The 22,722-nt window shown below is 47.5% G+C and overlaps 1 protein-coding gene across 1 annotated transcript in view; it reads right to left on the bottom strand.

Moving 5' to 3' along the window:
- Window positions 1–22,722, bottom strand: part of LOC135057093 (zinc finger protein 268-like) — a 189,224-nt gene that overhangs the window by 111,673 nt on the left and 54,829 nt on the right. Inside the window, exons 3-4 of the mRNA XM_063962993.1 lie at window positions 20,680–21,148; window positions 7,808–8,796 (exon numbers count right to left, since the gene is read on the bottom strand). Of these exons, the coding sequence (XP_063819063.1) occupies window positions 7,808–8,796; window positions 20,680–21,100 (1,410 nt within the window). The 5' untranslated portion in view covers window positions 21,101–21,148. The remainder of the gene's footprint in view (window positions 1–7,807; window positions 8,797–20,679; window positions 21,149–22,722) is intronic.

The following is a 22,722-nucleotide window of genomic DNA, read 5'->3' as shown; positions in this document are numbered from 1 at the left end:
CCCTTACCTAATTTTTCATACGGACAGGGCAGAATTGAGGACTCGTCCTCAATTTCTCCCTAAGGTGGTTTCAGCATTTCACTTGAACCAGCCTATTGTGGTGCCTGCGGCTACTAGGGACTTGGAGGACTTGCTGGACGTAGTCAGGGCCCTGAAAATATATGTTTCCAGGACGGCTGGAGTCAGGAAATCTGACTCGCTGTTTATCCTGTATGCACCCAATAAGCTGGGTGCTCCTGCTTCTAAGCAGACTATTGCTCGTTGGATTTGTAGTACAATTCAGCTTGCACATTCTGTGGCAGGCCTGCCACAGCCTAAATCTGTTAAAGCCCATTCCACAAGGAAGGTGGGCTCATCTTGGGCGGCTGCCCGAGGGGTCTCGGCGTTACAACTTTGCCGAGCAGCTACTTGGTCAGGGGCAAACACGTTTGTTAAATTCTACAAATTTGATACCCTGGCTGAGGAGGACCTGGAGTTCTCTCATTCGGTGCTGCAGAGTCATCCGCACTCTCCCGCCCGTTTAGGAGCTTTGGTATAATCCCCATGGTCCTTACGGAGTTCCCAGCATCCACTAGGACGTCAGAGAAAATAAGAATTTACTTACCGATAATTCTATTTCTCATAGTCCGTAGTGGATGCTGGGCGCCCATCCCAAGTGCGGATTGTCTGCAATACTTGTACATAGTTATTGTTACAAAAATCGGGTTATTATTGTTGTGAGCCATCTTTTCAGAGGCTCCTCTGTTATCATGCTGTTAACTGGTTCAGATCACAGGTTGTACGGTGTGATTGGTGTGGCTGGTATGAGTCTTACCCGGGATTCAAAATCCTTCCTTATTGTGTACGCTCGTCCGGGCACAGTATCCTAACTGAGGCTTGGAGGAGGGTCATAGGGGGAGGAGCCAGTGCACACCAGGTAGTCCTAAAGCTTTTACTTTTGTGCCCAGTCTCCTGCGGAGCCGCTAATCCCCATGGTCCTTACGGAGTTCCCAGCATCCACTACGGACTATGAGAAATAGAATTATCGGTAAGTAAATTCTTATTTTTATTTAGATAGCGCTGTTTCTCCAATAAAACTCAAGGCGCTTAACAGATACATAGCATAATATAGTACAGAAAATAATGAAGTACATTTTCATAAAATACAGAAGCATGTAGATACTAAAGAGACATTATGGAAATGCTGAGTAAACAGGAAAGTCTTGAGTCTACTTTTGAAGGATTCTATAGTTGGGGCCTCTTGCACTGTGCGGGGAAGTGAGTTCCATAGAGTCGGAGCCGCATGACTAAAAGCTCGACCCCCAGATGAATTACGGTAGATTCTAGGTACTGCTAAAAGTCCTTCATCTACAGATCGCAGTAATCGAGTGGGGCAGTATGGGATCAGAAGCTGTTTCAGGTACCTTGGGCCCTGGTCATGTAATGCTTTGAAACTCAGTAAGCCAATCTTGAAGGTGATTCGCCATCTTACAGGCAGCCAGTGAAGGGAGTAGCGGATGGGTGTTATGTGGCTAGAGCGGGTCTGGTTGGTTAACAGCCTGGCAGCTGTGTTTTGCACCAGCTGTAAGCGTTGCAATTCTTTTGCTGGGAGACCAAGGTAGAGGGCATTACAGTAGTCTAATCGAGATGATACAAATACATTCTGTAGATTAAGGCGGTGTACAAAGCACCCCTACAGGCACAGGATCTTCTTCATGGTAGACCTGTTTAGGTACAGTAAGACAATGCGACTGTGGTAGCCTACATTAATCATCAATGAGTTACTGGCTTATTGGGAAGCGTAACTCCTAAGTAAAGCAGACATCCTAAGCGGTTAGCACTCCGGAGAATGGTCTATGTATCCAGAAATATTTTTAAAATTGGTGGACAAGTGGGGCCTTCCGGATGTGAATCTCATGGCATCACGCCACAAATGCAAGGTACCGAGGTATGGGTCCAGAAGCAGAGATCCTAGCACAGCTTTTCTGGATGGTCTGGCAGTTAGTTGGAATTTCAATCTGGCTTACATCTTTCCTCTGGTATCACTTCTTCCGAAGGTACTTCACAAGTTCAAACAAGAAGGAGGCACTGTGATCCTCACAGATCCACAATGCCTAAGATGTCCTTTGTTTGCAGACCTTCAGGGTCTCTCAGTAGACAATCCTCTCATACTGCCTCTACGGCCAGATCTGTTGATTCAGAGACCTTGTCTACACCCAGACCTGGCTCATCTGTCTTTGACAGCGTGGCCCTTGAGACATCCCTCTTGAGATTGAGGGGTTTCTCATGCCACGTAGTGCAGATAATGCTCAGGGTTCGTAAACCAGCCTCTGCAAGGATTTACTACAGAATATGGCACTTGTATTTTAGGTGGTGTGCATCTAGCAGAAAAGCTTTAGGGTGGTAAAAGTCCTGGACTTTCTACAAGCAGGACTGGATCTGGATCTCCGTTTGGCGACTCTTAAAGCACAAGTTTCTGCCCTCTCAGTATGGTTCAAATGTAAGATTGCTCTTATACCTGATGTCCGGACCTTCCTTCAGGGAGTTCTCAGGATACAACCTACTGTTGGGGGTAATTCAGAGTTGATCGCAGCAGCAAATTTGTTAGTAGTTGGGCAAAACCATGTGCACTGCAGGGGGGCAGATATAACATTTGCAGAGAGAGTTAGATTTGGGTGGGTTATATTGTTTCTGTGCAGGGTAAATACTGCCTGCTTTATTTTTACACTGCAATTTAGATTTCAGTTTGAACACACCACACCCAAATCTAACTCTCTCTGCACATGTTATATCTGCCTCCCCTGCAGTGCACATGGTTTTGCCCAACTGCTAACAAATTTGCTGCCGCGATCAACTCTGAATTACTCCCTTTGTCCCTCTAGTGGCCCCGTGGGACTTGTCTTTAGTGCTTCAGGCTTTACAGACATCACCATTTGAACCCTTGGAATCTGTGGATCTGAAATGGCTCACGTGGAAGACTCTTTTTCTTCTTGCCATTGCATCTGTGTCAGGGTGTTTGACCTAGGAGCATTATCATGTCGCTCCCCCTTTTTGGTTTTTCACCAGGATAAGACTGTCCTCATAACTAGGTCTGGCTACCTCCCTAAAGTTGTCTCCAGGTTTCATATCAATCGGGAGATTGTTGTGCCAGCTTTTCAGTCCTCCACCATCACAGCAGGTGAAGCCTCGCTGGATGTTGTTTGTGCACTTTGAATTTGTGCGAATCGAACCAAATCTCTACGAAGATCAGATACAATTTGTTTTGTTGTATACAGATTCCACAAAAGAGGCTGGCCTGCTAACAAGCAGACACTATCTCGGAGGCAGACCTTTCGGTTTCAAATACCATCAATGCTCACTCCACTAGATCTGTGGGGAACTCATGGGCAGCTATTCGGCTGTCATCTGCTGAACAATTGTGCAAAGCAGCCATGTGGTCTTCTGTCAACACCTTCCTCAATTTTTATTAATTCGACACCTTCACCTCCCAGGATGCTGCCTTTGGGCGACAGGTTCTCTGTACCATTCAGGAACGTCCCCTTTGGGACATCCCCATGGTAAATCCTTTGAAGCCTATGGACCTTGAAGAAATCAAGAGTTATTTGTAGACTTACCACTGTTAACTGTTACTTTGAGGTCCATAGGGCATCCACCCTGATGCGCCTGGCTTATGGGGTAATATTATTATATGGTCCATACTCTGATTGTGTTCTTGTGTGTTCCATTCTTCCTTCTCTGTCCTGCTCCTGCCTTGACCACTAAACTGGATAGCCTAAAGCTGTGGGCGGGGTATAGGGGAGGAAAGTTTAACTGCTTGTTGCCTGGTTCTCTCCAAATTACCTATACCCTATGGCACAGGTTCTCAAACTCGGTCCTCAGGACCCCACACGGTGCATGTTTTGCAGGTCTCCTCACAGAATCACACGTGACATAAATAGCTCCACCTGTGGGCCTTTTAAATGTGTCAGTGAGTAATTAATACACCTGTGCACCTGCTGGGTTACCTGCAAAACATGCACTGTGTGGGGTCCTGAGGACCGAGTTTGAGAACCACTGCCCTATGGTAAATCCTGTGGAGCCTATAGACTTTGAAGAAACAGTGAACAGTGGTAAGTCTACCATAACTCTTGATTTGTATTATTTTAATAATTTTTATATAAAATCTCAGGAGTTTGACAGGGAGTATGACAGGGGAGGCTCTGCCTGCCCTGACTGCACGTCTCTGGTAAAACTCCCTGTTCTGCACCATTAGTCACATGATTCTGATGGCATATGGACTTATACTGCTGCCTATATAAAACCCTTCAGGAGAACAGCACATTGCCAGAGCAATGTCTTCCAGAAATTGTTCCTGGTACCCAGACTTCATTCATTCCTGTGTTACACCTGTCTTTGTGATTGTGCTTCTGTGTCTGACCATCTAGTTTACCACTTGTCATCTGTATCCTGCTGAGTATTACCTGTGTTCCAGCATTTGCTGCTGAGTGGACTGTCATCTACCAGTATCTTGTGTCTGCAGTCCTCAGCAGTCTGCTGCTATCCTGCCGTCCTGGTCTACACCTGCTGTACCATCTGCCGCAGTTATTCCAGGAGATTCCCCAGCATTGACTTCTTATTTAGACTCTCCTTTTGCCTTTTTCTCCTGTTCTGAGTTTCTGCACTGGGGCTGTTTCTGGGTCTGATTCCAGTTCCAGGTTTAGACCAGAGCAGTTCCAAGTGGATAGCTGCAGCATCTACATTCTTGGAGATGCCAGACTCTGATTGCTTATGAATTTCTATGCTCTAGCTTCAGTACTATGCTATTAGTTTCTCCAGTTGTGTTTGAGTTTCCAGTAGTTGGTCCCAGCCTTTAGAACCTGTATCAGGGGCCGGGGTTGAGTTCTGTACAACCAGTTCCAGGCTCTTATGGCTGGGGTTTCAGTTCTGTATCTTTGTACTGATTCCAGTCTAGAGTGCCACTGTAACATAGTATCTAAGGTTGAAAAAAAGACAATTGTCCATCAGGTTCAACCTATTTGTGGTCTCGTATGCACGATTATTTTGTATAAAATTTTGACTGAAGTTGCTGACTGCCGTTCCGATTAACCCCTCTTTTTTATAATAACCATAGTGCGTGACTATGCCCCGTAACCCTGGATATCCTTATCCATTAGGAATTTATCTAACCCATTCTTAAAGGTGTTGACTGAGTCGGCCATTACAACTCCCTCAGGGAGGGACTTCCAAACACGAATCGTCCTTACCGTAAAAAATACAATACGCCGTATTGTGTGGAATCTCCTCTCCTCTAACCTGAGCGAGTGTCCACGAGTTCTCTTTGTTGATCTAACCAAAAACAGGTCCTGCGCAAGATCTGTATATTGTCCCCTTATATATTTGTAAATGTTGATCATGTACCCTCTTAATCTCCTCTTTTCCAGTGTAAACATGCCTAGTCTTGCAAGCCTTTCCTCTTATTCCAGCGTCTCCATACCCTTAATAAGTTTGGTTGCCCGCCTTTGAACCTTTTCTAGCTCCAGGATATCCTTTTTGTAGTAAGGTGCCCAGAATTGTACACAGTATTCAAGGTGTGGCCTCACAAGTGATTTATATAACGGGAGTATAATACTCTCGTCCCTAGCATCAATTCCCCGTTTTATGCATGCTAATATCTTATTAGCCTTCTTTGCTGCAGTCCTAATTTGGGTACTACTCCTTAGTTTGCTATCTATGAGGACACCTAAGTCCTTTTCCAGTACAGAATCCCCTAATTTTACCCCATTTAGTAGGTAGGTGTTATTTTTGTTCATGTTACCACAGTGCATTACCTTACACTTGTCTGTATTGAAGCGCATTCTCCATTTCGCTGCCCAAGCTTCTAATTTAACTAAGTCATTCTGAAGCGACTCAGCATCCCCCTCCGCATTTATAACTTTACACAATTTGGTATCATCTGCAAAAATTGACACCATGCTCTCTAGACCTTCTGTTAGGTCGTTAATGAAAATATTGAACAATAGCGGTCCTAATACGGAGCCTTGCGGCACACCACTTAGCACTTCAGTGTGTTGTTGTAATTGCCATAGACGTCTTAGCTTGTCAGCTACAGTCCATACCTGTGTTCACTTTACGAGCAAGAAGTGTCTGAAATATCATTTCACCTTTGTCATGGGTCCAGATACGGATCAACAGAATTCTGTAACTGTGACAGGACCCAGATGATTTTATGGTGTCCAGTCCAGCTCACTCCAACTACATGGTCACCTAAGACAATGGGGCTCCCTGACATGTACTCATTGATTGAATGTTTAAGCCTGAGTATATGCTGTACCTTTTTTTTTATAATAAAATTGTGTGTTGACTCTTTCATGTTCAGATATTAACACCTTGATGTCTAAGATCCTAGTTCCACCGTGAAACAGAAACGAAGCAAATGACAGATTAGGAACAAAAATTGTGTGTTGACTCTTTCATGTTCAGATATTAACACCTTGATGTCTAAGATTCTAGTTCCACCGTGAAACAGAAACGAAGCAAATGACATAGATCAGGAACAGAGATAAAGAAGAACCCTGGACGCTGGGATCCAAGCTATAAATCAGGGCTTGCCAAACCGGTCCTCGAGATCGACCAACAGTTCGTGTTTTCCAGGCCTCCTGGAGATCTGTAGAATTGTCAGTTAGGAATGAATGCAGCACATCTTAATTAGTAATGACTACACCTGTGCACCAGCTAGGTGGTCTGGAAAATGTGAACTGTTGGTAGATCTCAAGGACTGGTTTGGCCAGCTCTGCTATAAATGTTTTGAACACAATATGAGAATGCTGTCATTTGCTAGATACAGACTTGCAGTGGCGGTGACAAGTGCCGAATGTCTTTGTTTTGTATTGTCTATGCAGTGTCCAGACAATACCTTGTTTTTTCAAGAAAATACCATTAGTTCCTTATTTATCTTAAAAAGAAAAGACAATCTCCCCAAGAAAAACAAAATATATATTTTTATTAAATTGCAAGAAACTGTAAAGAAAACAAATACTTTCACTTTTTATCTAACCACCACCAAGAACTACTTTGTGGTTTCTGAGTCACAATTAATCCAAAAATCCAAAGTAACAAAAAATGCTGGAAGAGTTTCCATAATAAAATCTGTTTAGAAAATGAATAATGCATTTTATCTTTTATGTTTGACTGCAATGTATAAAATGTAGACGCTATGTAACAATGTGGTCTGTTATTACTATGGAGAGTGAGGCCAATTACTAACAGTATAAACAGAACACAGTAAAGCTGGGTACACACTAGATGATGTCGCCCCATCCTGCGGATCAGAGCAACATATCGGGAACATCGTCTAGTGCATAGGTTCTCAAACTCGGTCCTCAGGACCCCACACAGTGCATGTTTTGCAGGTAACCCAGCAGGTGAACAGGTGTATTAATTACTCACAGACACATTTTAAAAGGTCCACAGGTGGAGCTAATTATTTCACTTGTGATTCTGTGAGACCTGCAAAACATGCACCGTGTGGGCTCCTGAGGACCGAGTTTGAGAACCTATGGTCTAGTGTGTACCGATGATACGCGCACTGCTGCAGGTCTATAGCAACATCACCAGTCATCCCTTCAGCAAGGCCAATGGGGGATGTCGCTAGTAATTACATGCTGCAGAATTCTGGTTGGAAGCGATGTCAGACTGGGAACACATTGCTTAGTAAGTACCCAGCTTTAGTTTCAACCGAGTGATCTACTCCAGTCTTATATTAATGACATCTATTCCAATTGTTTGCGGACGGTTAACTTCAATTGTTGAAATACTGTGCGACAGGAGCTGTGCTGCCCATTTCAGCTCATAGAAATGCTTTTTTACTGTGTGAAATCTGATGTGTAACAAGATGTGATTTCTGTGTAAAATATTTCCCGCACTCAGAACATGGAAACGGCTTCTCACCTGTGTGACTTCTCTGGTGTGTAACAAGATATGATTTCTGTATAAAACATTTCCCACACTCAGAACATGGAAATGGTTTCTCACCTGTGTGACGTCTTTGATGCGTAACAAGATATGATTTCTGTGTAAAACATTTCCCGCACTCAGAACATGGAAATGGCCTCTCATTTATGTGACTTTTCTGATGTCTAACAAGACATGGTTTCCGTGTAAAAGATTTCCCACACTCAGAGCATTGAAATGGTTTCTCGCCTGTGTGACGTCTCTCGTGGTTAACAAGCTCTGATTTATAAGTAAAACATTTCCCACACTCAGAACAGAGAAATGGTTTCTCACCTGTGTGACTTCTCTGATGTATAACAAGACATGATTTCCGTGTGAAACATTTCCCACACTCAGAACATGGAAATGGTTTCTCACCTGTGTGACTTCTCTGATGTATAACAAGACATGCTTTCTCTTTAAAACATTTCCCACACTCAGAACATGGAAATGGCTTCTCACCAGTGTGACTTCTCTGATGTATAACAAGAGTTGATTTCAGTTTATAACATTTCCCACACTCAGAGCATGGAAATGGCTTCTCACCTGTGTGGAGTCTCTGATGTATAACAAGATGTGATTTATATGTAAAACATTTCCCACACTCAGAACAGGGAAATACTTTATCAGGTGTATGATCTACACTATGTGTAAAAAAATCTGAGGTATCAGGAGACCAGTCCTCGCAGTTAGGGGGATCAGATGATATATCTGCGCTGAGAGGTACTAGATGTATATTTAGCATAACGGGGCTGTCTCCTGGAGAATCCTGTGTGATGTTATCTTCTATTTTAGTATCTACAGACAAGATGAGATCTCCCTCCAAGGCATTCCTGCTTGTGCCTCCATCTGAGGGAAATAAAATAACTGTATTATTATTATTCACAGCTCATTATATAGCGCACACATATTACTCCACAATGTATAGAGAATATTTAGTCATTCACATCAGTCCCACCAGGGGAGATTACACTCTATATTCCCTACCCCCCCCCACACACACACACACACACACACACACACACACACACACGTTAATTTGTTATCAGAAGCCAATTAACCTACCAGTATGGTTTTTGGAGGAATTGTGTAAACACATACAAACTCCACACATATAGCACCTTTTTTCAGGAATTGAACTCATGACTTCAGTGCTGCGAGTCAGCAATGCTAACCACTACACCACCATCTTACTATTACTAACAAAGAGGTTTAGCTGATTCATTTCAACTTGCAAACTTTGGGGGGTATTCAATTACCCACGGTACTTTACTGCATAAAAATACCCCCAGTGGGGGGCGTGGCCTGGCAGCCATTCAGTCCAGACGTGTACTCCTGAGGCTCCTGCAATTCAATGGATTTACCTTCTCGTGCTCCCTCCAGCCACGCTCCAACCCCTCTTGTTCAAACCTCCCTCCTCTCCACACACTATGGGACGGTGTCCGCGGAGCCGGGAGAGGCTCTAGGCCTCTCTACGGGTTGCAGCCTGCTCCCCCTGTACGGACCGGGACCTAGAGTTCCGGACCCGCCCGGAGGCCGTGCCACAGGATATAGCTGGCCCTCCCGATTCCCCCTGTGACCCGGCGGCACCCGGCCAGACTCCCACTGTGCCGTCCGAGGATGGAGCCCTCCTCTCTACCTTCCGCCTTGGCTGCTGCAGATAGCTTGTCCTCCCATCCTGGGCGCACTCCCACCAACTTGCAGTTGGCGGCTCTCTCATCTCTGAAGGCTCCCGATGCTGCACTCCAAGCCGCGCGGACACGGAGCAACGGCCCCACGCGACTGAGGACCCGACTTCACACCTGTCCTCTGCTGCCTGTCGTGGAGACTAACAGTGGGTCAGGAGACCTGCCAGCATGAGGTAAGGCCCACGAGCGTGCGGCAGTGTCTGACTGACACCCCCGGTGCCCCCTATATGCCGATCCCCGGCCTGTGGTGTTCGCTGCAGTGGGTCTCCTGGGCACCAGCAAGTTAACGTGGTGGCTTTGACTCTCACATCCCCGCAAGCAGCCCTCACCAACAAGTGGCCCACGCGGATTGTGTCAGAGACTGCCTATGCCCGCTCTCCATCAACTCATTGTGGCCAGCACACTCCCTCTGGGTGCTCACTCACTAACTGCTGCCCAGTCCTGACGCCCACCATTCAAGTCCCCACTCCTGCCCCCCCTCGTGCCTCACTACTTCTCTAACCATTGCTGGTGGGGAACGAACCCGCAGGCCAGGGGAGTGCCGTATCCCTTGTGGACTGCAGCCCCCCCCCCCCCCCCTGGGAGTAGACACCCCACTGTCGTCTACTTGGGGGTCCTCAGCCTAACTGCCTCGGACCACCTGGCACCAGCCCACAACATTGGCATTCACCTCTGCTCGCCGCTGCCTTCTGCGGACCCCTTGCTGCGGTGACCGTAGGTGTGCGGCAGTCCTCCCCGCTCTAACATATACTGCCCGGGTGTGAGACTGCACCCCCCGACTGTTGGCGGCCGTCTTGCTCACAGTGGTTGCTGCCCTTACTCACTTGTTACCCATACTTATCAGCCGCTCCTCTCCCGTGAAGGCCCCCGTGGTTCGCAGCCCTGCCTCGACTGCCCTGCGGGGAGTAGTCCCCCACGAGGAGATGCTGGGGTACACCACAACTGTTCACGATGCTTAACTACCTCCATGCCTCACTGATTGTACCATAACTCAGCCCTCCAGTGGTTCTCTCTCTGGGTGTCTGGTTACTTCAATATTGTCTCTCTCTCCAGAGATTTATTTACCCTTCTACGTTTTTACCTATTTGCCGAGGTGCAACCATGTCTAAGTCCAACGCAACTACGAGAAAACGTGCAGGTACGGATATCTCTCAAATTTCACTAAAAACGATAGGAGCGACAAACATTCCTTGCCTTCAGGCCCCCTTCTCCTAGTCTATCCTCATCAGACAGAGATGATCCGTCCACGTCACCTGCTCTATCAACCAAAGAGGATATCCTAGCCCTGAAATCGCTTATAGTGGACTTTAAAGAATCACTAGAGTCCAAATTAGATTGTGCGGTCACCTCAATCAGATCAGATATTTCATTTCTATCCTCCAGGACCTCCAAATTGGAATCCAGACAGGACAATCTATAAAAGGATCACATTGAAATGGTCAGAGATGTCCATTATGACATCTTATGAGCTCAAACTTCTTCCTGCGTGCAAAGAACGAGGACCTGGAAAATCGTGAAAGGAGAAATAATCTCTGAATCCGCAACATCCCAGAGTCTATTCTCTCAGCGGCTCTCGAGCCATATCTACAAAGGTTATTCTCCACACTTGTGCCAAGTATAGGCCCTCGAGAGTTACCCTTGGAAAGGGCTCACAGGGCTCTCCGACCTAGACCTCGTGAAGGCGACCCCCCCAGGGACGTTATCATGCGCTTTCTTAGCTTCAAGGATAAGGAACTGGTTCTTCTCCCAATCCGGGGCAAAGCGCATATGTTTGAGGACTCCAAGTTGCAGTTCTTTCAAGATTTGGCCCCCTCAAAAATCCTTAAAAGGAGAGAACTCAAAGACCTAACCTCCGTGCTTCGCACACGTGGGATCAGATACCGCTGGGGATTTCCCTTCAAGCTTCTGGTCGACTACAATGGCAAAACAATCATCATCAAAGATCCGAGAGAAGGAGGGGACTTTCTGTCACACTTAGAGGACTCTGACCCCCCACCTGGACCGATTTCTAGTTCTCCATCTACTTGAATACTTCCACTCCTGTGGTTCTGCGACCACTTTTCTTGTTTTGATGTTCTAGTTACTACAGTGATGGTTTATTCTGTTTTAGGCTATCATCCTGGTTATTGCTGAACGCCTACTATTAATTATCTACCCCTAATTTCCCTCATAACACTTTCCTATTCCCGCTATTCATATATCCAAAGCTAAGTTTATCTTACTGTCCCTGTTTCCACGGCCCCTAATGTCGCCCAATTATTATTGATACATATCCTATAGCCACGTTTATATACCAGGATGTATAGATAGGATTCTTTAGTAACTTTGTTGCTTAGGTTGTTGTAATACTGTTAATGCTACGACTACCATTAGGTTCTGCACTTTTTTCTCTTTTACTCTAACATATGTTCTTTCACACTTTGGCTCTTCACCCTCATGGCCATAGCTGTATACTCCTCACAGACCACCACTGGGGGGACTTGTTCCCCCACTATCTCTGTCTACCACATAAGTTAACCCTGTTGATTACTAATCTCTAGCCCCGCCTCCCCGCCCTTTCCCTTCTATTGAGGGAGTACGATTGACACCCGGCACTCCCCCACTTCGGATCCATTGATCCTACTCTCTGTGCCTGTTCCTTCTCGCTGGTCGTAAGGAACCCCTGCACAGACCCCTCCCCTCTCCTGACACTCTCTCATAGTATCTGCTTCCTCCTTCTTCTCTTTCTTCCTTCCTCCTCCGTTGGGTCGGGGCCCATACTTCGTTCCCTTTCTCTCCCCTTTCCCTTCTTTGCCCCTCATATCTTTATCTCAGACTCCTCCTCTTAGACACCTTTCAAAATGCCCCTAATTTTGGCATCTCTGAACGCCAAGGGACTCAATACCCCTCAGAAACGTTCATCTCTATTCCGCTCTCTCCAGACTCTTAAAGCAGGAATAGTGTTCATTCAGGAAACCCATTTCAAATCCCAGCTGCAGCCGACCCTGTCCTCTAAGCGTTACCCAACAACCTTTTATTCTTCCAGCCAATCGAAACACAACGGGGTGGCCATTTTGATTCATTCTAAAATCCCATTTACACTGCACTCGACTCACACGGACAACGACGGCCGCTATATTATTCTGACGGGAACACTGGGACATTTGGAATGCACGATTGCCACTGTTTATGCCCCCAACACTGGGCAACCCTCTTTCTTTATCTCTTTTTTCGCAGAATTAACGAAAGTCAGAAAAGGTTATTTATTACTAGGGGGGACTTTAACACCGTCCCAGACGCCTCTCTGGATAAATATTCTGGCCCGTCTCGCCCACAGAGTGATACTTCCTCACATTCCTTAACTAAACATGTCCGTGAATCTGGCCTTTTCGATGACTGGCGAGCTGTCAACCCAACAGCTAAAGACTACACCTTCTTCTTGATCCCGCACCAATCATACTCCCGAATCAATCTCTTTTTCTGCGGCACGTTAGTCTCCAAACACATAACGGATTCCTCTATTATCACCAACCCCTGGTCTGACCACTCTTATCATCACAGCCACCTTTGACATTCTTGACACCCCGACAACCCACCCCAACTGGCGATTAAATGAGACACTTTTGAAAATCCCTAAGTTTCAGGAAAAAATTTGTTGAGCCATCGCTGACTATTTTTCTTTGAATATTACTGACTCCTCCTGCACGCCATTGGTCTGGGAAGCTCACAAGACCGTTATCAGAGGCCACATCATTAGCTACGTGTCACATAGGAACAGAGAACACAAGCGGAAAATAGGCCCTCACGCTTCCTCTATACACAACTCACATCCGCCAGGGCAGCTCTGAACGCCTTGCTGGCCGCAAAAACTGAGCGCTCACTCTGCTGGCTATGACCTAAATTCTACGAAAAAAGCAATACAGCTGATACGCTATTGGCCAGTAGACTGAGAGCCCGAAAGGCACGTACTGCCATTCCGGCCATTAAGGACGACCATGGCTCCCTCCAGTACAATCCAGCGTCTCTTAATTCTCTTTTCAAGACTTCCTACGAGCGGCTTTACAACTTACCTGACCCCTCACCTTCTTTGACGTCGACCCATCCTACGATTCCTGAATACTTAACGTCCTCTGACCTGCCCTGCATCGACTCCTCGGACCTCAATAAACCTATTGCCCCTGAGGAAATTGATCTTGCTATCAAATCTCAGAAGCCGTCCAAAGCCCCTGGCCCAGACGGCTTCCCGATGTCCTATTATAAAACTTTTCAATCCGCGCTACTCTCCCACCTCACAACAGTATTTAATCTTATACTAGATGGGTCTCCCTTCCACTCCCACACAACTAAGGCTGTTATTACAGTGAGCCCAAAACCCGACAAAAACCCCCAGCTTGTCTCTAACTACCGGCCTATATCACTTTTGAACTCCGACTTGAAAATCTTTGCCAAAGTGTGGGCCAATAGACAACCCTATTCTCCCCTCGCTCATACACCTTGACCAGGTGGGCTTCGTCCCTTCTAGACAGGCTCTCGATAATACTAGACACGTCATTGATGTTATTCATCACATTAACCTACAGAAGATCCCGTCTTTGGCACTCGCTTTAGATGCGGAGAAAGCCTATGACAGGGTATCTTGGCCCTTCATGCAGCAGACTCTCCAGCGTTTTGGCTTTCACTGTAAATTTCTCCAGGCCATTCAGGCCTTATATCAAAACCCCTCGGCATCGGTACTTTCTAATGGCTTGCTGTCAGACACCTTTACAATCTCTAACGGAACCCGCCAGGGGTGTCCGCTATCACCTCTTATATTCACACTTGTCATCGAGCCCCTCGCAAATCGCATCCGCGCTAATCCTGACATATCCGGGATATGTGTCAAACGCGCCGAGTATACCATTTCCCTTTTTGCTGACGATATCCTCCTGACCTTGACGAACCCAACTATTTCTCTCCCGAACCTCTTCCGGGAACTATCTATATATGGCAACCTCTCGGGATACAAGATTAAACAGACAAAATCTGAAGCCCTCTCCCTACACATCCCTAAACCTGCAAAGTCCCAACTGCAACAGAATTTTCACTTTTCATGGCGCAAACACTTGCTTAAATATCTTGGGGTTTCCATTACTAAATCTACAGTACTAACTATCCCCCGCTAATTGCTTCCATTCTTAAGGATATCCATCAATGGGAATCATACTTACTCTCTTGGGTGGGACGTATTAATGCAATAAAAATGAACGCCCTCCCCAAACTCCTATACTTATTCGAGACGCTTCCAATCTCGATCCCTCACCAGTCTCTTACTTCCCTCCAATCTTCTCTATGTAAATTTATTTGGAACCATAAGAAACCCAGAATACGACGAGATATTTTTGCTAAACATTCTCGGAATGGCGGTCTAAGCCTCCCCATCCTCCGGTGATATTACGATGCCACTAGGTTGAGCCAAATGATTGCCTGGCATGCTCCAAAACATACTAAACGGTGGGTTGATCTGGAAAGTGATCTCATGGAAATCCCGTCGATTTCATACTTACCTTGGCTTCCTAGCAAGCATTGCCACCCTTCACCCACAATAGATTTGACACTTAGCCATTGGCAGAAATTGAACAAAAAACTAAAACTGTCCACTCATCCCTCCCCCTGACTCCCATCTGGTATAACTCAACATTTCCCCCGGGGCTCTCTCCCCAAATGGCCCACCCCTTAGATTTCTACAGGCGTCACTAGAATTCACCACTTCACAGGTACACATGCCATTAAATCGTTTTCTGATTTAGAAAACACATATAATCTACCCAACTCTCTGTTCTTCCAATATCTTCAAATATGTCACTTTTTCTTCTCTTCGTCTACCCTTTCCATTGCCGGTTCCCTTCCCTCTCGAGAGATTCTGCATACATAACTCAACTGATAGAGGCGCTATTTCTCTTCCCTACAAATCCATCCTCATCCCTGAAAATCCCTCTCTTGAGCCGCACGAGCTAGCATGGGAGGCGGATCTCGGGCAAAACTTCGACGAGGGGGGCTGGAGCGCAATTCGTTCCGCAATCTCACAATGCTCCATTAGCGTAGCAATCCGCGAAAACTCATATAAAATATATACGAGATGGTACTTGGTACCGGATCGGCTACATAGGATATACCCGGATACCTCCGACATTTGCTGGAGGAATTGCGGACATGTGGGCACCTTTTATCATATTTGGTGGACCTGCCCGGTAATTGTTAAGTATTGGACGATGGTCCGCACGCTATCCTCTAAACAAATTGATTTATCCGCACCTCTCTCACCCACTAATCTTCTTCCCTGCGCTCCGCCCGACGTTGTTTCTAAGGATTCGAAAAAATTGATCCTCTATATTTCTTGCGCAGTTAAATACCAAATAGCGCGCAATTGGAAGAGCCCTGAAGCTCCCAGTTGTCAGGCGCTAATAAAAAGAATTTGGTTTGTTGTAAACATGGAATATATCACCAGCCTCCAACACAACACAGTACAGAAATTCCACTCCACTTGGCCTCCTTGGTATAGATACCACGACCACCGCCTCCCCTAAGTACGAATCCCCACCTTTTTTTTTTTCCCCTTCCTTCTATCTCCCCCCCCCCCCCCCCCCCCCGAAATCTCCCGGACATCTTCTTTTTCTTTTTTCCCTTCTTCTTTCTTTGCCCCCTGATATCTCTCTCTAGTCTTCCCCATCCCATCTACTCAACCTTTCTATCTTTCCACATACCTACCGACCCCACTTTAGCTCGAAATCTTATGAGCTCAAACTTCTTCCTGACGCTACGTCTCTCTTTTCTTCAAAACTCTCTTACTATTCCCATTCTTAATCTCCAGAAGTAGTGCTACTATGATATATAGTCTTATTCCTCAACTGCCTTTTTTGATTCTCTCTTGGAGAAACTTGACGTATAAATGATAATACTGGCTTCCTAGCCAAATGTATACCGACTGTGTCATTGTTATTTTTCTATTTTGCTTTTCTGTATGCTTCTCCCTTTCAATAAAAACTACATGATTAAAAAAAAAAAAATACACCCAGGGACTAGCCAGATAGACGGCACTTATAGGGGGTTATGCTGATCCCATGTGTGACTGGCCGGTAATGGGACATTTTTTCCGAAAAATAAAATGGGCTCTAACTGAATAGCACAATAATTATCAGTCATTAATCACGCCATCATGCTAGCACATCCAAATTAAATCCCCCTTTGACCACATTGCTACAATTAAAATGCGCAAACAACAAATGAGACTCTCATGGAGCAGATACAACACTGGCTTATAATGCCACAACCCCATTATCAGCACATGTCATAGCCCCGGCCACAGGGACATGCAGATAGCACATGACCAATGGATATCCCCCTATAATGCAGACTCTGCTGGGTAACATTCCCTAGCCAGCATCACAGAGCAGGAAGCCTCATCAGCCAGTGACGTTGCTGAACCACAATATCCATCCAGACCGCCTCACACATAAACACGGGACACTTGTGTGCTAATTACCAAAATCTGCGTCCACACTACACAATGTGCTTCAGGTGAATATATATGTAGCAGCCTGTATATGGTCCTCTGGTCATCCCTTAGGTAGAGCAGCCCCACCGGGGTCATGCTGCTAAATTAGGCCAATAAGTCACTGCAGATAAATGCTGAGAGGGAAGGAGAGTAATAGGGCAGAGGAACACAGAATGATGGTGGCACAGAGCGGGGAGGCAGCAGGACAGGGTAGGGGAATGGTGCAGGGCACAGAGCGGGGGAGGCAGCAGGACAGGGTAGGGGGATGGTGCAGGGCACAGAGCGGGGGAGGCAGCAGGACAGGGTAGGGGAATGGTGCAGAGCACAGAGCGGGGAGGCAGCAGGACAGGGTAGGGGAATGGTGCAGGGCACAGAGCGGGGGAGGCAGCAGGACAGGGTAGGGGAATGGTGCAGAGCACAGAGCGGGAAGGCAGCAGGACAGGGTAGGGGAATGGTGCAGGTCACAGAGCGGGGGAGGCAGCAGGACAGGGTAGGGGGAATGGTGCAGGGCACAGAGCAGGGGAGACAGAAGGGCAGTGTAGGGGAATGGTGCAGGGCACAGAGTGGGGAAGGCAGCAGGACAGGGTGGGGGAATGGTGCAGGGCACAGAGCGGGGGAGGCAGGAGGACAGGGTAGGGGAATGGTGCAGGGCACATACCGGGGGAGGCAGCAGGACAGGGTAGGGGAATGGTGAAGGGCACAGAGCAGGGAGGCAGCAGGACAGGATAGGGGAATGGTGCAGGGCACAGAGCGGGGGAGGCAGCAGGACAGGGTAGGGGAATGGTGCAGGGCACAGAGCAGGGAGGTGGCAGGACAGGGTAGGGGAATGGTGCAGGGCACAGAGCGGGGGAGGCAGCAGGACAGGGTAGGGGAATGGTACAGAGCAGGGAGGCAGCAGGACAGGGTAGGGGAATGGTGCAGGGCACAGAGCAGAAAGGCAGCAGGACAGGGTAGGGGAATGGTGCAGGGGAGGCAGCAGGACAGGGTAGGGGAATGGTGCAGGGCACAGAGCGGGGGAGGCAGCAGGACAGGGTAGGGGAATGGTGCAGGGCACAGAGCGGGGGAGGCAGCAGGACAGGGTAGGGGAATGGTGCAGGGCACAGAGCAGGGAGACAGCAGGACAGGGTAGGGGAATGGTGCAGGGCGCAGAGCGGGGGAGGCAGCAGGACAGGGTAGGGGAATGGTGCAGGGCACAGAGAGCGGGGGAGGCAGCAGGGCAGTGTAGTGGAATGGTGCAGGGCACAGAGCGGGGAGGCAGCAGGACAGGGTAGGGGAATGGTGCAGGGCACAGAGCTGGGAGGCAGAAGGACAGGGTAGGGGAATGGTGCGGGGCACAGAGCGGGGAGCTAGCAGGACAGGGTAGGGGAATGGTGCAGGGCACAGAGCGGGGGAGGCAGCAGGACAGTGTAGGGGAATGGTGCAGGGCACAGAGCGGGGAGGCAGGAGGACAGGATAGGGGAATGGTGCGGGGCACAGAGCGGGGAGCTAGCAGGACAGGTAGGGGAATGGTGCACGGGAGGCAGTAGGGCAGTGTAGGGGAATGGTGCAGGGCACAGAGCGGGGGAGGCAGCAGGGCAGTGTAGAGGAATGGTGCAGGGCACAGAGCGGGGGAGGCAGCAGGGCAGTGCAGGGGAATGGTGCAGGGCACAGAGCGGGGGAGGCAGCAGTGCAGGGGAATGGTGCAGGGCACAGAGCGGGGAGGCAGCAGGACAGGGTAGGGGTATGGTGCAGGGCACAGAGCGGGGGAGGCAGCAGGACAGGGTAGGGGTATGGTGCAGGGCACAGAGCGGGGAGGCAGCAGGACAGGGTAGGGGAATGGTGCAGGGCACAGAGCGGGGGAGGCAGCAGGACAGGTTAGGGGAATGGTGCAGGGCACAGAGCGGGGAGGCAGCGGGACAGGGTAGGGGAATGGTGCAGAGCACAGATGGGCAACAGCAGAAAGAAGAAGACAGCAGAGGGGCTGAGCAGGATACAGAGACAGGACAGCAGATTAAGCACAACAGTCTGTGACGTGTGTGTTGTGATGGATAGCATACTGAAAATCAGTCCGTCATGTACTATTACACAAGGAAGATTATGGAAATTATCACATGTGGAAGTACACAAGGCAGGATCATGGGTAATATCACATAGGGTTCCATCACACTCACCAGAGATTTAAACATTATAGTGGTTTCCTTGCACTGTTGTACTAGATACACCAGAGAGTGTGGGGAGGAGACTGTAACATAGTAACATAGTATCTGAGGTTGAAAAAAGACAATTGTCCATCGAGTTCAACCTATTTGTGGTGTCCTATGCATGATGATTTTTCTAAAATTTCTGACTGATGCTGCTGTCAGCCGTTGCATTTTATCCCTATTTATAGTAACTATAATGCATGACTATGCACCATACCCCTGGATATCCTTATCCATTAGGAATTTATCTAACCCATTCTTAAAGGTGTTGACAGATTCCGCCATTACAACTCCCTCAGGCAGGGAATTCCAAACACGTATTGTCCTTACCGTGAAAAAGCCTTTACGCCGTATTGTGCGGAATCTCCTCTCCTCTAACCTGAGCGAGTGTCCACTGGTCAGATCTCTGGGCTGGTAACACAGTGACATGATGTGAGGGGGAGAGTAGGAGTATAATAGGGGCTGATGGCTCCAGATGTATGAGATACACCAGAGAGTGTGGGGAGGAGACTGGTCAGATCTCTGGGCTGGTAACACAGTGACATGATGTGAGGGGGAGAGTAGGAGTATAATAGGGGCTGATGGCTCCAGATGTATGAGATACACCAGAGAGTGTGGGGAGGAGATTAGTCAGATCTCTGGGCTGGTAATACAGAGACATGATGTGAGGAGGAGAGCAGGAGTATATTAGGGACTGATGGCTCCTGATGTATGAGATACACCACAGAGGGTGAAGAGGAGACTGGTCAGATCTCTGGGCTGGTAACACACAGAGACATGATGTGAGGGGGAGAACAGGAGTATAATAGAGGCTGATGGCTCCTGATGTATACGATACACCAGAGAGTGTGGGGAGGAGACTGGTCAGATCTCTGGGCTGGTAACACAGTGACATGATGTGAGGGGGAGAGCAGGAGTATAATAGGGGCTGATGGCTCCTGATGTATGAGATACACCAGAGAGTGTGGGAAGGAGACTGGTCAGATCTCTGGGCTGGTAACACACAGTGACATGATGTGAGGGGGAGAGCAGGAGTATAATAGGGGCTGATGGCTCCTGATGTATGAGATACACCAGAGAGTGTTGGGAGGAGACTGGTCAGATCTCTGGGCTGGTAACACACAGTGACATGATGTGAGGGGGAGAGCAGGAGTATAATAGAGGCTGATGGCTCCTGATGTATGAGATACACCAGAGAGTGAGAGTGTGTGTGTGCGGGGGGGGGGGGGGTCAGATCTCTGGGTTGCTACAGTTACCTCATTAGTCTGCACTGACAAAGGATAGGATAAGAGTTTGCTGTAATGACTGAGCAAGTAGAATATGTGACTTTCTGTGATAAGTGTTTGTTACTCACCTGTGCTGATGTCTGTAGGGATTTCCTCCTCCTTACACTGCTGATCACTCCTCACATACGTGTCTTCTTCTCCCTCTACATCTTCTACCTTCATATCAGTCACATACGTCTCTTCTCTCTTTATATCTTCTACCTTCATATCAGTCACATACGTCTCTTCTCCCTCTATATCTTCTGCCTTCATATCAGTCACATACGTCTCTTCTTCTCCCTCTATATCTTCTGCCTTCATATCAGTCACATACGTCTCTTCTTCTCCCTCTATATCTTCTACCTTCATATCTGTCACATACGTCTCTTCTTCTCCCTCTATATCTTCTGCCTTCATATCAGTCACATACGTCTCTTCTTCTCCCTCTATATCTTCTGCCTTCATATCATTCACATATGTCTCTTCTCCCTCTATATCTTCTACCTTCATATCTGTCACATATGTCTCTTCTCCCTTTATATTTGTAAGATCTTCACCCTAAATCACCCACATATAAATGAATGCTTTATTAATGCCGGACATCATTACTCAGAGTAATCAGGAGACTATCAGAGTATTAGACACACAGATCTGTACAGACCATATAGTGGAATGGGTGTAGTATGGTATGCCGGCGGCCGGGCTCCCTGCGACCAGCATACCGGCGCCGGGAGCCCGACCGCCGGCATACCGACAGAGTGGCGAGCGCAAATGAGCCCCTTGCGGGCTCGCTGCGCTCGCCATGCTGCGGGCAGGGTGGCGCGCTACGCTATTTATTCTCCCTCCAGGGGGGCCGTGGACACCCACGAGGGAGAATATCTGTCGGTATGCCGTGTGTCGGGATTCCGGCGCCGGTATACTGTGCGCCGGGATCCCGACATTCGGCAACCTGAAGACCACCCAGTGCAATGGCTCTCAGTCATATCCCTCTGGGTGCCCCCTTGCAGTCCATTTGCGTTAAATCTTATATAGAAGGCATTCCTATTGGTACACTTACCCAATAATCATATCATACATCAAAACACAGGTTTTATTCATTATAAATGTTGTAGAGTCAATTGTTTAATTTCATAACATTTCCTGGTCACGTGACCGTCTCCGATCAAGTGATCAAGGCTAAGCCTATCAGTATGCATGGCCCATTGATTCCTCAGAGGTTCCGATCCACTAGGACGTTAGAGAAAATAAGATTTTACTTACCGGTAAATCTATTTCTCGTAGTCCGTAGTGGATGCTGGGCACCCATCCCAAGTGCGGACTTCTTCTGCAATGCTTGTATATAGTTATTGCTTAAATAAGGGTTATGTTACAGTTGCATCAGGGTTTATCTGATGCTCTGTTTTTGTTCATACTGTTAACTGGGTAAAGTTATCACAAGTTATACGGTGTGATTGGTGTGGCTGGTTTGAGTCTTACCCTGGATTTCCAAAATCCTTTCCTTGTACTGTCAGCTCTTCCGGGCACAGTTTCTCTAACTGAGGTCTGGAGGAGGGACATAGAGGGAGGAGCCAGAGCACACCAGTATCCAAATTCTTCCTTAAAGTGCCCATGTCTCCTGCGGAGCCCGTCTATTCCCCATGGTCCTTACGGAGTCCCCAGCATCCACTACGGACTACGAGAAATAGATTTACCGGTAAGTAAAATCTTATTTTTTATTCATTATAAATGTTGTAGAGTCAATTGTTTAATTTCATAACATTTACTGGTCACGTGACCGTCTCCGATCACGTGATCAAGGCTAAGCCTATCAGTATGCATGGTCCATTGATTCCTCAGAGGTTCCGATCACGTGACCGTCTCCGATCACGTGATTGAGGCTAAGCCTATCAGTATGTACCATAGAATACCGGAAATGACGCTGCGCTCCACAGGGACGCGGAAGGCTACGTTCCACAGATCCCCCTCCCCCACGCCCCCAGTGAGAGCCACCTAAAACCATTAGTTTATGTCATATTGGGTGACATGTCCACGTTATTCAGACGTGGCGCTGCGCTCCTTACTGACGTGTAGCACTGCGCTTTACGGTTAATCCATACAGACAGTATCTAGAATTAAGGACATCAAATTAAAAC

This window comes from Pseudophryne corroboree, chromosome 3, assembly GCF_028390025.1.
Source record: "Pseudophryne corroboree isolate aPseCor3 chromosome 3, aPseCor3.hap2, whole genome shotgun sequence".
NCBI classification, from domain to species: Eukaryota; Metazoa; Chordata; class Amphibia; order Anura; family Myobatrachidae; genus Pseudophryne; species Pseudophryne corroboree.
This window is presented reverse-complemented; position numbering and strand designations above follow the sequence as displayed.